We start from the raw sequence: 18,818 nt of genomic DNA, 5'->3' as shown, positions 1-18,818 counted from the left end.
CCTGGACACACATCTATCCTGTCACAGATTTACAATGTACATCAGCACATCCAAGGCTCTGGGACATTCAGGAGCAGGGGAGCCGTTTTCACTTCTGTCAGCATGTCTGTACCCAGGCAGAGGAGAAGGCACGCATCCAGCTGAGTTGGCTACCTTGGGGTTGAAGGCACAGCTGAACAAGGCCCCTAGGTCCTGGGCCAGCGTTTCTGACCTTCCTGTCTCCGTCGCAAAGAGGATTGTGGCTCGGACTCGGGACGCCATAGTCTTGTGCATCAGCGTGGAGGTGAAGAGCACTGCTCTGTAAGGACAGACAGACAGACACTGTGCTGACTCCGCCCTCTGGAGGAAGACGGGGCCTGAAGGAACGGGAGAGGCACAGTGTTCAAAGTGACAGTTTGAGGGAAAAGAACCCACATTTCTTACCAGGCATCAGCCCTAACTCTCGGCCCTTCTCCTCCCCTCACCCGCTCAACCCACGACTCAGCCTCGTGGGAAAACGGAGGCCAGGGAAGGCGGGGATGAGGGCGACACACGGTCCCCACTGGCGTCTGGACCTCTGTGAGCCCAGCTCCATAAAGGCCATCCTTTCTCTTTGTTCCCCGCCCCTGACGGCCTGGAAGGGCAGGTGGACAAGAAGAACAGGCGACAGTTCGCCGACAGCACCGGCCCCTCCCACTTACTTAACCAAGACTTTGAATGGAATCTTCCTTCTCCGGGGTCTCCGTGTCTCGTCCTGCCAGACATGGGTTTTCCAGGCCTCCATCTTCAGGAAAGAAGGCACTTGTGAGGGCAAGGTGGGCCCTAGGCTCGGCTGGGGCTTGGGGATATGACGGAGCCAGAGGAGCCTTCGTGCCCTTCGTGAGGTGGGGTCCCTGGGAGCCCCGGCAGGGAGCCCCGGGGCTCCGTCTCCCTCCAGGGCCCAGCTTGGAGCTTCCACATACGAGGCGGCCAGCTGATTTTATTCTCCATTAGTGTCCCCCCAGTAGGAAGTGGCCCCACTCCTCTTTAATTTTTAGTGTCACGAGGCAGACCATGTGATATGCAGTCCAAACCGGACAGCTTTGAGTGAAACGAAGCGCCGTGACAACAGGCACAGACGGTCCCCGGCAGTCAGTCACCCTACTTGGCATCATAAGGTAAGGAGTCTCTTCCCCAAATCTGGCTGAAGCCCTTTATGACAAAAAGGGAAGAGGTTTCAACAGCGAACGGTTATGGGGTAACTTCTGGGTTGGGCAGAGACTGGCTCATGGGGTCCACACAACGAGTCACCCACAATCAGGCCGCTAGGAAGTGGCAGAGTCACCTGCAGGTGTGTCTGAGCCACAGCCCAACTCTTCACCCTTCGGAATGTGACTGTTTTTGAGGTGGGGGCAATGGTGGTCATGCCAAGCTTAAGCAACATCAGGGCAATGGACCTCTGAGGGTGAAATAAAACATATTTCCTTAAGCCCCACTCTCTATGGAAAGGGACAAATGCAGGCCAGCATCCTGAGAAGCATTAAAACTCGGCCTGTGTGTCCCCGACCTGCCCCGTGTGTCCTGCATGAGTGAGCATGAATGTGCGTGCACACGCACACACCTACACACACACACACTCTCTCCACCCCTGAGCTCCCAAGACGGAGAGCAGAGGAAGGCCCTCCCTTACCTGGTAGTAGAAGAAAGGGGACAGGACATAGTTTAACATCTCCTGGTGGAACACAGGAGTGACGCTCCCGGAAATCGGCGGCACCAGCCAAACCCAGTCGGCAGGGCAGCCCCCTCGGGACCGGTACTCGCTCTGCATGTACTTCATGAAGGACTCTGCGGCTGAGTGGTGGTCCATGATGGTCACGTTTTGCTTCTAGAAGTAGAAGAAGGCAAGGCAGGGGGGGTTGAGGCAAAGGAAAGGGGACTTAGAAGTGTGGGCTGTCGGCGGATGGACAGTGGGAGGCCTGGCAATCAGTAAAATGTGACGGCAGCTCCTCCTGGCCACCTCCATGCTGCTGAAGATAAATGCCCAAATGGAAGGCACTCTCAGAGCCTCCAAAGGAGCCCCAGAAATCACCACAGTCGTGAGTCAGCCCAGAGGTCACATAGTGGTCCCCCCTTGGCCCTCTAGGGACAGTGTCAGCTTTTCAGGCCAGGCCTACAAGCCTTCACGAGCTCCCCACAAATGGCTCCCTCTGGATGCACACAAACCCAACCCTAGTGTCTTTTTGCCACTTGTTGGTAGAAGGTTCCAGGAGCCACTTCCCTGAGGATGAAGCTATCTCACCCAAAAAGGAACTAGACATCTCTGAAGAGGACAAAGTGTTGGGGGAACCGTAGCGTATGGAAGACAAGTCAGCACAATGTCCCACATCCTAAAGTTAGAAGCCAAGGAGTCAGGGCCTTCCTGGAATGATCCAGCAAAGGCAGCCGCACCCCTTAGTGTCTGGGGCAACTCAGTCAGGAGACATTAGTTGAATGTCATGATTCAAAGTTCGGCCTCTTATTAGCCATGTGACCTTGAGCTATTAGCTCCTGAACCTCACTAAGCCCGTTTCCTCATCTGTAAAATGGGGATGGTAACAGTGTCTACGTCATAAGGTTGCTGGAAGGATGTAATAAGTTAACACAAGCAGGGACACTTGGGTGGCTCAGTTGGTTGAGCGTTCAACTCTTGGTTTCGGCTCAGGTCGTGATTCCAGGGTCGTGTGATCGAGCCCCGCATTGGGCTGCAAGCTGAGAATGGAGCCGGCTTAAGATTCTCTCCCTCTGCCCCACTCCCCTGCTCACACTCTAGTAAAGCACAGAATGTGCGCAATAATTGTTAGCTGCTACTATTATTTCTATCTATTAATGCCAGGAGTGGCATAAAGCACAGGCATTACAGAGGTGAAACCGTGGCCTCTTTTTGGTACTAGATTACACTAATAGGGCAGAAGGAGGTTGGCAATTTTCACATGGTCTGATACAAGACACGAGGGAGGTGAATGCAGGTGCTGGTGGGGGGCAGAGGCGGGTAGCTCAGATGGAGGCTGGAGGAGAAACAGGGGACTCCAGAGACTGTGTCTAAGAGGAGGCAAGACTTGAGAGATGGGCACAAGTAGGCGAGGGGTGGGCATATCCAGAGGGCAAGGACACTGCCTGAGTCGAGGCCAAAAGGACTCGACAGGCCTTCTAAAATCCTAACACATGTACGAGCAACTCCTGGGCGCCAGGCCCGTTTGAAGCTGAGAAGCTGATGACGGTGATAATAAATAACAACAATAAAACGAATGCTTACAGAATGTTCACTTTGGGCCACGCAGCACAGCTGAACGGTGTGCGTGCGTTTTCACTGTATTCTTACAATAACGTGGTGAGGGAGGATCTATTACTTATCCCCATTGTACGGATGAGGAAGTTTATCCTGAAGGGGGGTGACGAGGAAGTCCTGGAGACTCAGGCAGAGGGGAGGGGGGTGAGCAGTGGTCGGGGGACAGTTGAGGATCCGCAGATTTGCTGGGACATATCTGCCTCCTACAGCATCAGGGCTTGTGCTCAAAGTCCCCGGGAGTCAGGATGTGTGGTCCTCAGCCAGCGGGGTCCTTCTGAGCTGGACCAGCCCTTCCTGTTCCTCCTCAGAACCGCCCCCCGCCAACCCTCAGAACAATCAGGCACAAGCTTGACCTGCCTCTAGGGTGGCCAGCCCTGGGAAACTGTATGATTGTTATTGTTTACTGGATGTTTGTTTAATGTCAACTCTCTCTCCAGGCCACAAGGAAAGGGTTTTGTCTATTTTGTTCACCGCTCACATCCTTGGCCAAGGCCAAGGTCTGACCCATGCGAAAGGCTCAGTATGCTTTGCTGAGTGAATGACTGACCATCTTCTGATCGGTCTGGCCCCAGGGTCTCTCCCAGCTTTGCAGAGGTGGGTTCAGCCTCTAAAGTAACATCTTCACACACCCCTCCCCGCTTCCTTCCCAAAAGGAAGGGGAGTGTTCATAGGAGCTAGAGGAGCAGACAGGCCAGAGGGCTCAGTCCCACACAAGAACGCACCTGTGCAGGGCCCAAGGGGTACATTCGCTCAATACAGGGAAGCAAGAGCAGCACCTGCCCGTGGGGACATGGACTCTCATTTACTGGTTCAAGTACATAGTTTTCTCAGTATCTACCATGGCTAGACACTCTTCTAGACCCTACAGGTAGAGCAGTGAACAAGAGACGCAAGGCCTGCCCCCAACAGCAAAGCAAGAAGTAGATGTACTCTCTCATGTCAGGAACTAATAAGAATTATGAAGAAAATTAAAGACAGAGGTAAAGGAAGAAGAGAGAGGGACAAGATGGAGCTGTGGGAAGGGTGCCATCTACATGGCGTGGTCAGGGAAGGCTACTCCAAGGAAGTGAACAGACACCTGGATGAAGGGAAGGAGCCAGCCATGGGATGAGTTGTGGGAGGAGTGTTCTAGGCAGGGAGAAAGCAAGTGCAAAGGCCCTGAGGTAGGAGCCATCCGGGTGAGCTTGGAAAACAGCAAGAATTCCAGAGTGACTGGAAGAGTGGCAGAGGATAGAAGACTCACCAGAGAGGCTAGAGGATGAGGAGGTACAGTGAGACCTTACAGTGGTTTGGCTGTAGAGGAACGCAAGAAAACAAGGTAGCAGTGGGGGGACTTATTTGGTCAGCTGGTCCGTTATTTCTCTGAGATGGGAACCATTATAACCTGTTGGCCACTGCTGAGAATGAGCCAGCAGAGATGAAGATACTGATGATATGAAGGAAGGGGGGGGCAGAATTTTCAGGAGGAAAGTCCTTGAGCAATTGGGAGGGAACCGGAGTCAGTGCTCAAACTCTGAAACTGACAAGGACCGAGCAGGCCTTGTCTCTGCATGTCCCGCGCCTAGCCCGGGGCCTGGCACAAACCGGGTGCTCGCTGCTGGTCTGAGGCCTGAGAAAGTGGACAGCGCTGTCCAGGGGAGAACCAGGCACCAGATGCCCGGAGGTGACCTAATCAGAGAGTCCCCAGACCCTCAGAACGCGACGTACCTGGAAACTGTGGAGCACAGCGACATTGATCTCCACGACGGCGCGGTCCTTCCAGAGTGAGGCCAGCTTGTGCGTCTCCAGGCCCATCCTTCTGCCCACTTCCTGCAGAGGCAGAGCGGAGGGGCGAGTTGGTCCCCGGGACTCCGCCCGCACAAGCCCACCTCCGCGGTCGGCCCTGCCAGAAGGGCCCTGTTACCTCCAAGATGTTGTAGCGCTGAACGTCACAGAAATCCCGGACCCCGATCTCCGTGCCCATGTACCAGCCGTTGAAGGGGCATCCTGGGAACTCCAGGCCACCCACCTCGAGCAGCATGTTGGCCACGGCGGGCAGGGCGTACCACTTCAGCTCCAGCTCACGGAACCACTCATACCTGGCAGGAAGGCAGAGAGAGTCGTAACTGAGTCCTATACTCCTGCCCATCCTCCCCACCCCACCCCCCGACATGCAAAAAAGCCTTCAGAAAAGACTCAGCTAAGGAAACTCCTTTCCAAGTGTTGTTCTCTGAGTCTGTCCAGCCTGGAGAGGTGACCTGGGCACAGTAGGTATCATTCATTTACTCATTCATTCATGCAAACATGTATTAAAGCAACAAGTATGCGACAGGCATCATGCTACATACTGAGAACCCAATGTCACATAGCAGTTAAGGAAGCCCAGGTTCAAGTTCTGCCTTACGGCTTAGCAGCTGTGTGACCCTGGGGTGTTATTTAGCCTCTCTGAGCCTCAGTAACCCCACCAGTAAAATAGGGATAACGGCATCACACTCATGGGATTACTGTGAAGATTACAGTATCATTCATTTGTGAATTCATTTATTCCAGAAATATTTATAATCGAGCACCTACTGTGTACCAGGCACCCTTCCAGGTGTGAGGGGTCTATGGCTGAACAAGAAAGGCAAGATCCTCATTTCAAAGAGCTTACAGACCAGACTAGATGATATACAAGGAAACAGAAAAATAAATAGAAAAATAAAAACACGGTGATGTGGTAGATGGAGGCTGAGGGTTTCTGCTCTACATGGAGCATTCAGGATAGGCTTCTCAGAGGCGCTGACATTCAGGACATACCTCATTGTCAAGAAGGTGACATTCAGGAAATATCTCTTGTCAAGAAGAAATGAATCCTTTAACTTTCTGAGGAAAAGGCATGTCAGGCAGAGGGAGCGGGAAGTGCAAAGGCCCTGAGGTGGGACTGAGTTCAGTATATTCAAGGGCCAAAAAGAAGAATATAGCTCGATACCTGCTACATAGTGAGTCTCAAATAGAGGGAGGCATTTTTGTGATGATGAAAGCTGCCTGGAGCAGGGACTGAACCAGACGAGCTCCGAAAGTCACCATTGACCTATGCTTTCACCACAGTCAGCTAAGGACCAGCTAAGAAAGTTGGCAGGAAGGCAAGAGGTCCGGGCTGCTCAGTGGGAGGATATCAGAGCCTTCTGAGGGTCTCAGTCCCAAGGTCACTGCTTCCCAAGTTCTTAGGGCCCTGTCTGTCTAAGCCTCTGCTTCCCCTTCATCAACATATCCTCGTAAGTCTGAGGCCCAAGGCCCAAGTCCACGGTTGCTACATGAGCATCGACAAGGCATGACTTGAAAGCCAGCCTTTCTGGGCACCAGCTGCTGTTGGCTGGGCTTTAGGGGGTGAGAGGGGCCCTGAGGATTGAGATCTCCCTGAGGAGAAGAATGGAGCATCCATGTTAGCATACAGCCCCATCCCCCTCGGCCTGCTTACTTGGGATGTTCCATGGGCACCTCGAGCACAAGGTCAGGTGGGATTTCGAAGAGCTCGGGGTCCCGGCCGTCAGCCTGCAGGACCAGAGGCACCACATCGAAGCGGCCGAACTTGGGCTTCCAGCCCAGGTCGATGCACAGCTGGGGGCAAGACGGGCCCAGTGAGTCCACACACCCGGAACCCCGACCCCTCTGGCTCCACTCTGTCAGCCAGCAAAGCCGGACCCTGTACCTGGGTGAACTCCACGCTGGCAGGGTCGCCAACGATGGTGCCATCAGGCATCTGGTAGCCAGCATAGCGGATGAGCTGGGCGTTCCAGATCCGGAAGTCATGCTTGCCATCGCTCCGCTGGGGGAACACGGTGATGGCCGACCTTCGCCAGGACAAAGACAGCGCTATTTACCCCGCGGCTTTGGTAGGGGCTCCTAGCCAGCCTCCACGACGTTCCTCTGCCTCCTGGCTCCCCACGCACCCCGGAGCTCGCACCTGCTCCAGCCTAACCAAACTCCTCTCACCTTCCCTGTGCAACCTGCCCCCCTGGCTGACACACCCTCTCGCTGATTCGCCCCCCTGCTCTGCCCCTTCCTTCAAGACCAATCCAGGGACCGCCCCCTCGGGGGAGCACCCCCATCCCTCAGGTGGGTCAGCTCTCCCAGGTTCTCCCTTGCTGCACGTTTCTCTTGCAGCCCGGTTGGTTGGCTGTTTGTCTAGTGACCAGGCTCACAGTGGGCTGGGGCAGTGTCCTGGGTCTTAGTCACCTCTCCATTGTCCTCACCCCACTGCTATGTCTGGTCATGGACTGGGTCCCGTGATGTTGGCACTGAGTGTTTGTGGAACAGAAAAATGGATGAATGGCCAAATGAACTGTTCAGTCCTAGTAGTCTTGACCTCTTTGGTTGGGGACAGGAAAAGATAAGGGGGAAAGGAAGGGCTCCTGATGGAAAGTGGTTCCTGGCTCTAAGAAGACCAACACCCTAGAGCCTTGAGCTGCAAGCCAACCTCTCATCCCTTCTAAAGCACGGTAAGCCTGACCAAGCAGTAAGAAGTTGCTTCTTAAAGATTCCTCCATTCCCTTCAAATGCTTCTAAGTCAGAAGGAAATCAAGGTCATGGGCTAGTGGGGGGAGGGGTAGGCTCCTTTCCCAAAGAAGCCTGAGTCTCCTTTCTCTCTCTCCCGGGTTTCTCCTGGAGCCAGAGACACCTCCCAGAAACCCATCAGCATCCTTTGGCTCAGACTTAGGGGCAGGGTGAGCCTTGGCCGTACCCCTGGCAAAGGTGCACCCACCTGATGTTACCGTTGTTGGTGGCGTAGCGCACGTGTCTGCAGATGTGCTCGAACATCTCCTGGGCAGTGGAACAGCTCCGGGCATCAAAGACCTGTGCAGAGCCCCCCAGCCCATGCCATCAAAAACTGAGGACAGAGGCCTCAGGGTTGATCAGAAGCTAAGTGTTTTTTTTTTAATGTATTTATTTTAATTTTGAAAGAGACAGAGTGTGAGCGGGGGAGGGGCAGAGAGAGAGGGAGACACAGAATCTGAAGCAGGCTCCAGGCTCCAGCTGTCAGCACAGATGCGGGGCTCGAACTCACAAACTGTGAGATCATGACTTGAGCTGAAGTTGGACCTTTAACTGACGGAGCCACTCAGGGACCCCTGATCAGAAGCTAAGTTAACAAGGGAAGGGACGGAATGGTCCAAAACCCCCACCACTCCAAACACCAAGACGAGAACGTTCTCCTCTCTGCACTGACACCTCTCCTCTCAGGGCTGCCGCATGCTGAGACAGCCCAGGCAACCCCTTCCCACGTGGAAGACCCTACCAAAACCCAAATCACAAGAAAGCGTGACTTTTGAGCACAGGAATCAGGATTCCCACAGCCCTAGCCTAGCGCCTTGATAACATCAGCACATTTTATTAAGTTTTATTTATTTTGAGATAGAGATAGCGAGCATGAGTGGGAGAGGGGCAGCAAAAGAGGGAGAAAGAGCATCTCAAGCAGGCTCTGCACTGTCAGCACGAAGCCCAACATGGGGCTTGATCCATGAACCATGAGATCCTGAGCTGAAATCAAGAGTCGGACAATCAACTGACTGAGCCACCCGGGGGCCCTAATATCAGCATATTTTTCACAGGGACCTCAGCACATTTTATTTCAGCCAGCGTTGGTTTCACTGGTGTTTCTCATCAATTTCTGTCCAAACACTTTCTATATTATCCAGCAATAAATGATCCGCCCCATCCCCATATAAAGATGCCTATGAGGCTAGGAGAAACAAAATGTTTTCTAGGAGCCAAGGTCAACCATTCTGTTGCGGCACCCGGGCCCCAACAGTATTAAGAGCAAGGCCATTGGTTTTACATCTGTGTGAGGAAAGGCCAGCTAGAAATCCTGGGCTGAAACCACATTCTAGACTTCGAGGGGGAGCCCTGTGAGTCCCCATCTCACATTTGCAAATGTGAAGAGAAAACCAGGGCCCCGGCTTCGGAGTGGGGGCCCCCCCTCTTCAGAGCCATCAGCTGGGGGCCTGCTCGCCGCCCAGGTCGTCTCCGCTCGGGCCTAAGGACACGCACCTGCAGGTTGGACCACTGGATCCGCCCGATGCAGCGGGGGGCGTTGCGCCAGGCCTGCTTGGTGGCGAAGATGAGTTCATCTCCGGTCAGCTGATAGGTTCCTGTTGTTTCTATCTCCCTTGTTACTGCTTCCACCCTGGCCAGATGTTCCTCTATTTTTGCCCTGGGGGACAGGAAGACATCAGGAAGATCAACAATGAGATGGCCTTAGATGGAGATTAATTCCAGCCACAGAAGCAGCAACTGAACTAGGATACCAGGAGGGCAAGATATCCCTCAAGAGAGGCTGTCCCCTCCGGGGCTGGTTTCAGGGTGTGCGACCCCAGCCCGCAGCTTGGAAGGGCCCCGTGCTCGGCTTAGCGCTCTGCTGTCACAGGCTTGAAATGCTCAATCGTTTTGAACAGCGGGCCCACGTTTTCACTTCTCCACTGCGCCCTGCCAGTTTCGTAGCTGGTCCTGATTCTGAGGGCACCCTTGCTGTTTCCAGGCACTTTTTCTCCAGTTACACTCATGTCAGCTTGGCAAGCCTCAGCCAGGAGCGCAAAACCCTTCTCAACGCTTCTAAGAGCGGAAGTAGCCGCAGCCGCACCCTGCCTCTCGGCCGCATCCCAAAATCGGGAGAGGAGCAGCCCTTATGGCAGCAGCTCCCGTGTGCCGGGTTCCCGTTATGAGCCAGGCACTGGGCGAAGCCACACACAGTTGGGGTCTCACTGAGTCTCTGGGAGAGGCATTTTTGTGTCCATTTCATACGTGTGGGGTATAAAGGCTCTAGCGGGTTAAGCGCCAGCCCAGAAACGGAAGTGTGATAAAGGGCAAAGTCAGGACTCAAACACAAATTGCCCTGATGCCAAGCCCGGGCCCTTAACCTTCCACCCTCCACCCCAGGGGGGAACTGCAAACGCAGAGATGCTGGGGGCCTGCCCACACGTCCCTGGAATGCGCTGGGTGCTCAGGACTCAGCCTGCCGGGCCCCAGGAGCTGCTCAGGGAGAAGCCCTCCCCAGCCCCGTCCAACAGTGCAGGCTCCTTACAGCCTGTGGTTTCTCAACCTCCTCACTGTTCACCCAGCAATTCCAGGAGAGATTTCTAAACCGTTCCTTCCCTCCCCTCCCAGGCTGCAAAACTATCTCTCAGGGAGGGATTCAGTCAGAAAGGCTTTGAAACACACACACACACACACACACACACACACACACACACACACAGAGCAACCTTGAGATGTCCAATCAACACTGAAGACGATTTGAAAGGGCACCAAACAAAGCTATTTAAGGAATGAACCGCTGATTAAGGAGAGTGGACGGCTCAGAACAAAATGGCTTTTCTGTGGAGGAAAAAGGTCTTGACAACTCTTGCTTGATTAGAGAAAAAGCTCAAAGACAAAACATTTGGGGCTCTTTATCTTCAAGGACACTCCTGGCAGACCTGCCGGGTGAGGTTAAGGCTGCCACGTGGGAAGCCCCCTCCCCCCAGGCAGCATCTCAAGAGACTCCCTGCTCCACACCCAAGCATGGAACCGGTGCCATCTCCAGGACACCTGTGCCCGGAGCACCTTCCGCAGGCTTATGATGGGACTACGTAAGAAAGGATGGGTTTTTTCACATTTTTATGCGCTCCCCTTTGAGTTTGATATTCCATCACCGTTCTCATACAGTCCCATTTCTAAGGCGCTCCAGAGGCAAGGATGCCTGAGTTCTGAAGTAGAGAGCAGAGCTTTTGGCATCAGCCAGCGGATTTGATCAAAACATTCGGCAAGTTACCATTTCTAACTATACAATTGCTCATTCACAAGCAAGACCTAACTCGCCAGCTGTCTGTGCCTCGGGCTGCTCATATGATTGTGGTGATGGACTGCCGTTTGTCCTTCACATCCCCCAGGACCTCTCAGCTGCCTCAAGCTATGGACTGGTGATGGAGAAACAGACCCTCCCTCTGGGAGAGGCACGCAGGTATGTAAGGGCCATCGAGCTCAAACCTGTTGCTTCCCGCGGGCTAACACCCACCCGAGGTCTTCCCAACACCAGCAGGGCCTCCCAGGTCCAGCATGAAGCTGGGACCTTCAAGGTCAAAGAGCTGGAGGCTACAACATAGGTTAAAAGGAGGGGCTCTGGCGCCAAGGTGCCTCGGTTCAAATCCCAGTGGTGGGACTCCCGGAACATTGAACTTCAAACAAATTATTTCACCCAGGCTCTTCAGTTTCCTTGTCTGTAGAAGGGGGCGCATAATAATGATACTTATTTCACAGAGTTGGGGTGAGCATTACTTATAAGGCACTTAGGCAGGGCCCAGAACAGACTTAGTGCTCAGTAAATGTTAGTGTTGATACAGTGGCCCAATGAGGCCCATCAGGAGAATTCCTAGATTCTGGAAGGCTCATTAGTCCTTGACAGAGCTGACAGTCCAAGGATCTTGAACTTCCTAGTCACAAAGCACTTTTACTGAGGTGTGGTTACACGGCACACGCAGCCGGAACCCCCAACAGGTTTCTCAATCCAGCTATTAGACTCGCCGGAGGGGCTTTCAAAAAACACAGATGTCTTCCTCCTCCACCCTTCCTGAGATCCGGATGCCCTTGGCCCAGGTACCCTGGCATCAGTACTTTGCAAGGTCCCCAGGCGACTCGATGCATAGCCAGGGTTGAGGATCAGCGGCCCTGGAAGATAAGGGCCCTTTTCATAAGCTCAAGGCCCTTTCCAGCTCCGACACTGTAGGGTCACAGTAGAGGGGACACAGCATCCCCAGGGACCACACTTTCCACCATGGGGGTCCCAGGTGCATTTCTAGGACTCACTTCATGCAGCTAAGTGCCTCATGGCATATGCCCTCCCAGCCATGCTCCCCTCCCAGCCACGCTCCCCTCCCAGCCCATAAAACAGCAAGTCCATTCCCTCAGCCATTCTGTCTTAGGATCGCTTTGTGTATTTTATTTTACAGTAATAAGCAGGCCTAAATTAATATTCATATATTTTATGAAACCCAGGACTAGAGAACCCTGCAGAGTTCGATGCAAAGAGCACCACTTGCTCTGTCTGAGCCAGAGGACATGGATTCTAGCTGGGACTGGGTTTCTCTGGTCGCACCTGCTGGAGGTGGGTTGGACCAGGTGGTCTCGAAAGTCCTTTCTATGTCAAATACTCCATAATGAAAGGGGACTTGGCACAAACTTACTTAAAGCCTTGGAACAGTTTTCTGAGCCAGGTTCCATTCCCCGCCCCCCTCCACTTTCACTGATGAGGAAATTGACTCTCAGAGTGGGTAAACAGATCTCCCAAGGGTACAGGGCTGGTTGGTTACGGGGCAGCCAGGATTCAAATCCAAACGGGTACGTTCCTAACCCACACTTTCAATCACTACTGTGATGTGTCTTTTTCTTTTCTTTTTTTTTTTTTTTAAGAGAGAGAGAGCACGAGCAGGGGAGGGGCAAAGAGAGAGGGAGACACAGAATCGGAAGCAGGCTTCAGGCTCTGAGCTGTCAGCACAGAGTCTGATGCGAGGCTCAAACCGTGAACTTCGAGATCATGACGTGAGCTGAACTCAAATGCTTAACCGACTGAGCCACCCAGGTGCCCCAACGATGCATCTTTTTCTTATGATTGTAAGCACCTACTCTGGGGTCTCTCCCCTGGGAGAACTATGCTTTAGTTCACTGTGACTCTGGGAAGGAAAAAGGCCTGGGGCCAGAGGCAAATGATTAGAGCCAGAGGAGCTCAGGGGAAGGGGCAGGCAGGGATCCTGCCCAAGTGAGACTTACTCTTTGAAGGAGCTGTAATACTGGTTAACAAATTCGATAGCTTGAGGTAGAAGTTCATCTGGGGGGGTAGGCTTGTCCCTGGGTCCTCTGGTCAAACTTTTGGGGTTCATGATGGCTCCCAGACATGACTTAGACCTGCAAGCAAGATCCTAGAAAGAGAGAGGCAGGTGGTGAGGGGGCTGCTTGGCCCCTTGGAGAAGTGTTAACACAAGTCCTTCCTCCTTCAGGACCATCTCTCCTGGCCATTTCCAACCAGTCCAGCTGCTTCAGCTCCCTGCTGCCCCTCTCCACCCCAGTGGCACCTCCTCCTTGGGGTCCACCCAGCTTTCTCCCCACTCACATCTCCTTTCCTCTACTGGCTCCCCCAAGTGGGTGTGAGCTGGGGTTACTCCCACCGCCTTGGGCTCAGTCTCTGGCTCTGCTCCCCAGCCAGACTCAGACTCAGGACAAAGTCAACAGCTCGATCCCTGGCACATGTCAAATACCTTATCACTTAAAGGGGCTGATATGGCCCCTGGGCACACCCTATTGGAATTCAGCCAAAATGAACTGAAAGGAGAGTATAGAAATCCTAAAGTCAGAGGATGGAAAAGATACTGGAAAGAAGTACATCGAATGTTAACTGTGGTAATTTCTGGAAGGTATGGAAAATCATTCTGCTTTCACAGTCTTGGAATTTTCAATTCTTTTCCACTTTACAATTCTTACATAAATGTATATATATAAACATATACAGTGTTTATTTTTGAGAGAGAGAACATGCAATCCAGAGAGGGGCGGCGGAGGGGGGTGCAGACAGAGGATCTGAATCGGGCTCTGTGCGGTCAGCAGAGAGCCCGAAGTGGGGCTCCAATTCACAAACCGTGAGATCATGACCTGAGCCGAAGTCCTACTCTTTTTTTTTCAATGTTTTATTTATTTTTGATACAGAGAGAGACAGAGCATGAGAGGGGGAGGGGCAGAGAGAGAAGGAGACACAGAACCGGAAGCAGGCTCCAGGCTCTGAGCCAGCTGTCAGCACAGAGCCTGACGCGGGGCTCGAATCCACGAACGTGAGATCTGACCTGAGCCGAAGTCGGAGGCTTAACCGACTGAGCCACCCAGGCACTCCCAGAATGCTTTCTCTAGTTAAAATAAGACCCTTAGCAGACTGAGCCTTAAAGACACTTACTCACAGTTACTCACTAGATGCTCGAATCCCTCTCCAGTCTCCCTATCAAATATCACTTGAACCTTTCTAGTGACAGGGACCTCACTATCTCCTGATGCAGTTCAGTTCAGCTTTGGACAGTTCTATTAGAAAGTTCTCCTTGATGAAAAAAAGAGAGACAGAGAGAGAAAGAAAAAAAAAAGAAAAATCCCCCCGATACTACACTGTCTCTCTAAGGAAGACTGAATTTCTTCCTCTAATATTTTATCTCACCTTCCGAATTATCCATCATCCATTAGCGGGATCAATAGGGAGTTGGCATCACTTACTTCTGTGATTTGTGATCAGCACTGTTTCTGTTGCAGGCACCCTGTACCCAAGCAGATGACTGTCTGATTTGCCCCGGGGGATGTCCCTTTGAGCTAAGAAGGGCCCTAACAGCTTCACAAGCCTGGGACAAGGATCGTCCTCCCTGAACCCCAGATCGCTCACCCCTTTGGCCTTGTGGTGAAGTGTGTCTTGGAAAGTCATCCCACTGCCCCAGTTTTTGATCCTCACGTGCCGCGGGCAGGCTGATGGGGGCACATCCAGCTTCCCCGGGAATTCTGGAACCGCCTAAGAGGGGGAAACACCAGGGATTTACGAACGCTCCCCCTCCAGGATCCCACAGGTCTCCCCTGAGCCCTACTCTGGGCTTGGAGTAGGGAACCAGGACTGGGCGCACAGGTCAGGATGTCGGTCCGTGTCCCTCCTCCTTTCCCAGCAGCGTGGCCGTCTGGCCCAGTGCCCGCTGAGAGCTCCAGGTGCCTGGGCCACTGGCCAGGCTTCTCTCCTCGCCCGGACCCTGCCAGATGCTCCCGCAGAGGAATTGCAACAGGAGGGATTAAGGTTAGATGTCGGGGAGACTACGGTCACAGCCAGTACTGCGGAGAACAGAAATCTCAGTGCAAGGAAGCACGTACCGCTGCCTCCCAAGCAGGCATCTGGGACAAGGGAAGCCATCATCTCCCCTAGCTCTCGCCCACTTCTCTGGAACACTGAGGTCCAAAGCTCTTAGGAAAGATGGGATCTATGGGCTGGAGGCTGGGGGCTGAGCCTGCTTTATGCTGGGGTGTCCCACTCCTGGCTCCCTGAATGGCCCCCTCTCATCCCCGCCTGTCAGCCCCCGCAGGCAAGTCATCTAGGGGCCACTACTCCCGCTCACCCAAGGCACTTCCTCACCCCCACCCGTGTCCCTGGGGGTCCCCACTCCCTGCCCAGGTCCCAGCCTCCACCAGGCTGCTTCTCCTGCATCTGCCTGCGTCAGGGAGGAAGGGGCTTCCCACACCCGTATGACTCACTGACCTTCACTGTCCCCGTGAGGGCCTGGGGGGACTCATTCCGGTGCTTGCTGAGGCTGTGATACTTGGGGTCATCCTGAGTCACTAGACTGTGAAAGGAAATAGCCATCATGAGGTAGAACATCTCAGAACAAAGAGGGATCGTGGAGTGCCCTCTGCCAGCCCCTCATTTGATGGATGCAGGAACTGAGGCCCAGACGGTAGAGTGCATGTCAGGGCTGCCGGTCAAGGGAGACGTGTGGATGTGGTGGAGGAGGCGGCCAGTCAGAACCATCTCCCCACCAGCATCACCCTCCCTTCTCTTTTCTTGCCGCCCCCACCCCTACCCACCCACAGAGCCAAAAAGACGAGAGAGGAGATGAGCTAAAGCTAGCTGCCCAAATGATGACCCACAGAAGCTCCGGAAGATGCCCCCCGCCAGCCAAAGCCAAGTACAAACATGGGATGAGACTGAGTGCACAGAGAATGGTCCCTTCCAGCCTGCCCTCCTTGACCAGCAGCACTGCCCATTACCCACTTGTTTTTTGTTTGTCTGTTTTTAATTTTTTAATGTTTATTTTTGAGAGAGAGAGAGAGAGACAGAGAGACAGACAGAGAGACAGAGCATGAGCAGGGGAGCGGCAGAGACAGAGGGAGACCAAATCCAAAGCAGGCTCCAGGCTCTGAGCTGTCAGCACAGAGCCCGACATGGGACTCAAACTCATGAACTGTGAAATCATGACCTGAGCAGAAGTCGGACGGTCAACCAACTAAGCTACCCAGGTGCCCTCCCCACCCACTTGTTTAAGCTTTCTTATTTAAAGCCCTTGATATATCTTGGCTTAGTTACTGATTTTAAATTTTTATTATGGGAAATGTTCAGCATATGCAAGCTAAGGGACGGTATAATAAATCCCCATGGGCCCTTCATCCAGGTTCAGCCCCACTTCAGCAAGTATCACCCCACGACCGGTCTTCTTTTAACTCTATTCTCTCAGCCTCTGCCATCATTTCAAAGCAAATCCAGGCATCATGTTATCCATAAATATCTCAATAGGTGTATCTGGAAGTCAAGGATTCTTTTAAAAAATATACTGCTTATATTTATTTTGAAACGGCAGATGTAAAGCACTTTGCTTGTCCTTTGAAGAGTAAAAAGCCCTAACAGTCTGAAATCACTCAGAAATCACTGCCTCGTTAACTCTGGGTGGCTCAGTCAGTTGTACGTCTGACTCTTGATTTCAGCTCAGGTCACACGATCTCATGCTTTGTGAGATCGAGCCCCGAGCCAGGCTCTGCACTGACAGTCAGAGCCTGCTTGGGATTCTGTCTCTCTCCCTCTCTCTCTGCCCCTCCCCTGCTTGTGCTGTCTCACAACCCAAATAAATAAACTTAAGAAAAGAAAGAAAGAAAGAGAGAGAGAGAGAGAGAGGAAGGAAGGAAGGAAGGAAGGAAGGAAGGAAGGAAAGAAAGAAAGAAGAAAAGAAACCTCTGGTTTGGAATTTCAGGTTCCCTCTCCTGGCAAGTGCTACAGAGAAATGAAAGCACATGCCCTCTCTAGGCCACTGATACGCAAGCAACCCCCAACCGTTATACCCCACCTGTGCCTCGTCCTGGGGGGCATCACACCATAGGAACATTTCACTACGAAAGCTCGTGTTCCATGTCCTTCGGGGCATTTTCTGGGGCAGGCATGCGTGTGCACACACATCCAAGGGGAAAGGAAGTTAGAAAGTATTACAAAGGTCTCTCATTTTCCACTTTATACATATCTGCAATGTGGGCATGTGAAGTGTGCGCATGTATTACTTTAATTATTGGGAAAAGTAATGAGTACATATTTAAATTAGCATGATATGATCAACTACATACCTTATATAGTAGTTACATCATTTACAACTATAAAAGAGATGGTATCCTTTTACAAGAACATAAATCGGGATCAGAAAGCAACTTCTGTTTCAATCAAGTGATTCAACAGGCCTTTCGTGTGACCTGCTATCATCACCTTTCATGCGGACTGGTGGCCCCCACCAGAGTCAAGCCAGAATAGGGTAATCTGTGATTCAGAACAGGTTAAACCATGGGTGAGCAATCTTCAAAAGGCTCCTTAAGTCGTAAGATGTTTTGAGGGTGGGGTCTTACTGCCTTACTCCTCTTGATCTTTCACCGTCACCCCTAACCCCAACCTCCACCCAGCTTGTTCTTGCTTCCTGTCACTTCCTTGTGGCCACAGGACTGGAGAATTCGAGAAGTAAACGTTGAGGTGGAAAAACAATGTCTTTGTACACTGCTCATAACTACTGCCACCAAATATGCAAAAGCAATCCGAAAATCCAGTACATCGATGGTCCACACAGTCAGGCTGACCCCATCACCTGTGGTTGGATGTTTGGGTTGCGTCTAGTTTCTCCTCGATGATAAATTATGCCACACACTGAATACAAGGTCTGATGATGATGGTGATGATGGTGTGTGTGTGTGTGTGTGTGTGTGTGTGTGTACAAGCACAGAAGAACACCTGGGGGAAATGCCAGTAATAGTAACAGTGATGACAGCATGGGCAATCTCCGTTTTCCAACTTTTCCTAGGTTGGACTGTGAATTCCATCATAATTAGATATCGTTTTATTTTCATTCGAAAAATGAATAAGCAAAGCTATGCACAATCCCTTTCTGCCCCAGGTAGCTAATTTCTTTGGGCTAGCTGCTGGGAGCCAGGATGACCAGAAGTCAGGGGAGCACAGGAAGGATCTGGATACTTTTTGCCAAATTACTACAGTCCTGTAAGCTCTTGCAATTTGGCTACACCCGCAGCTATGCTCAATGCTGTGTGGTCCTTCATGGGAGCAGCGGACCTTTAAGAACCTGCGACGAGCGGGCCGAGTCCTGGAGTGTGGTGCTTAGATCCAGAACTATCCACAAGCCCCAGGGTGACAGGATGGCTGAAGTCAGAGCCGCGGTGTGTGGCTTGTTTGGGGTAACGGTGGTCCTGATTTCCCTTGCGGTCACCACTCCTGCCCACCGCCCACCACTGCACATACGGGGTAGGGGCGGCGGAGGAGGGGGCACGCTCTAGGAAACGGGTCTAATTTATAAAACAAGAACGTCTGTGCTCTAGTGCAGCAGCCCCAGTGCTGAAACATCTAGAAAGTTCCCAAGTGCTGAAACATCCACAGTTCCTACTCCAGCCCGCACAGACGCCTCTTGCGGGTGCACGTGGGTCGTCTGCGGCTACTGAATCGCAACCTCTTTTGCGTTCTAAACGAGGAACCCACTAGACATCCTCACCGGTGTCCTTTGCGGCG

The 18,818-nt window shown here is 52.6% G+C and overlaps 1 protein-coding gene across 1 annotated transcript in view; it reads right to left on the bottom strand.

Annotated features, from left to right (window-relative positions):
* The window catches only part of NOS2 (nitric oxide synthase 2), a 43,413-nt gene that overhangs the window by 13,232 nt on the left and 11,363 nt on the right, over positions 1-18,818 (bottom strand). The window contains 12 exon segments of the mRNA XM_029927778.1: positions 154-298; positions 681-763; positions 1,649-1,843; positions 4,991-5,092; positions 5,187-5,361; positions 6,723-6,862; positions 6,954-7,095; positions 8,007-8,098; positions 9,293-9,455; positions 13,043-13,191; positions 14,685-14,807; positions 15,537-15,621. Coding sequence (XP_029783638.1) covers positions 154-298; positions 681-763; positions 1,649-1,843; positions 4,991-5,092; positions 5,187-5,361; positions 6,723-6,862; positions 6,954-7,095; positions 8,007-8,098; positions 9,293-9,455; positions 13,043-13,191; positions 14,685-14,807; positions 15,537-15,621 — 1,594 coding nt within the window.

This window comes from Suricata suricatta, chromosome 17 (assembly GCF_006229205.1).
Source record: "Suricata suricatta isolate VVHF042 chromosome 17, meerkat_22Aug2017_6uvM2_HiC, whole genome shotgun sequence".
Taxonomy (NCBI): Eukaryota; Metazoa; Chordata; class Mammalia; order Carnivora; family Herpestidae; genus Suricata; species Suricata suricatta.
Note: the sequence above shows the minus strand (reverse complement) of the source record. Positions and strands in the feature narration are given on the sequence as shown.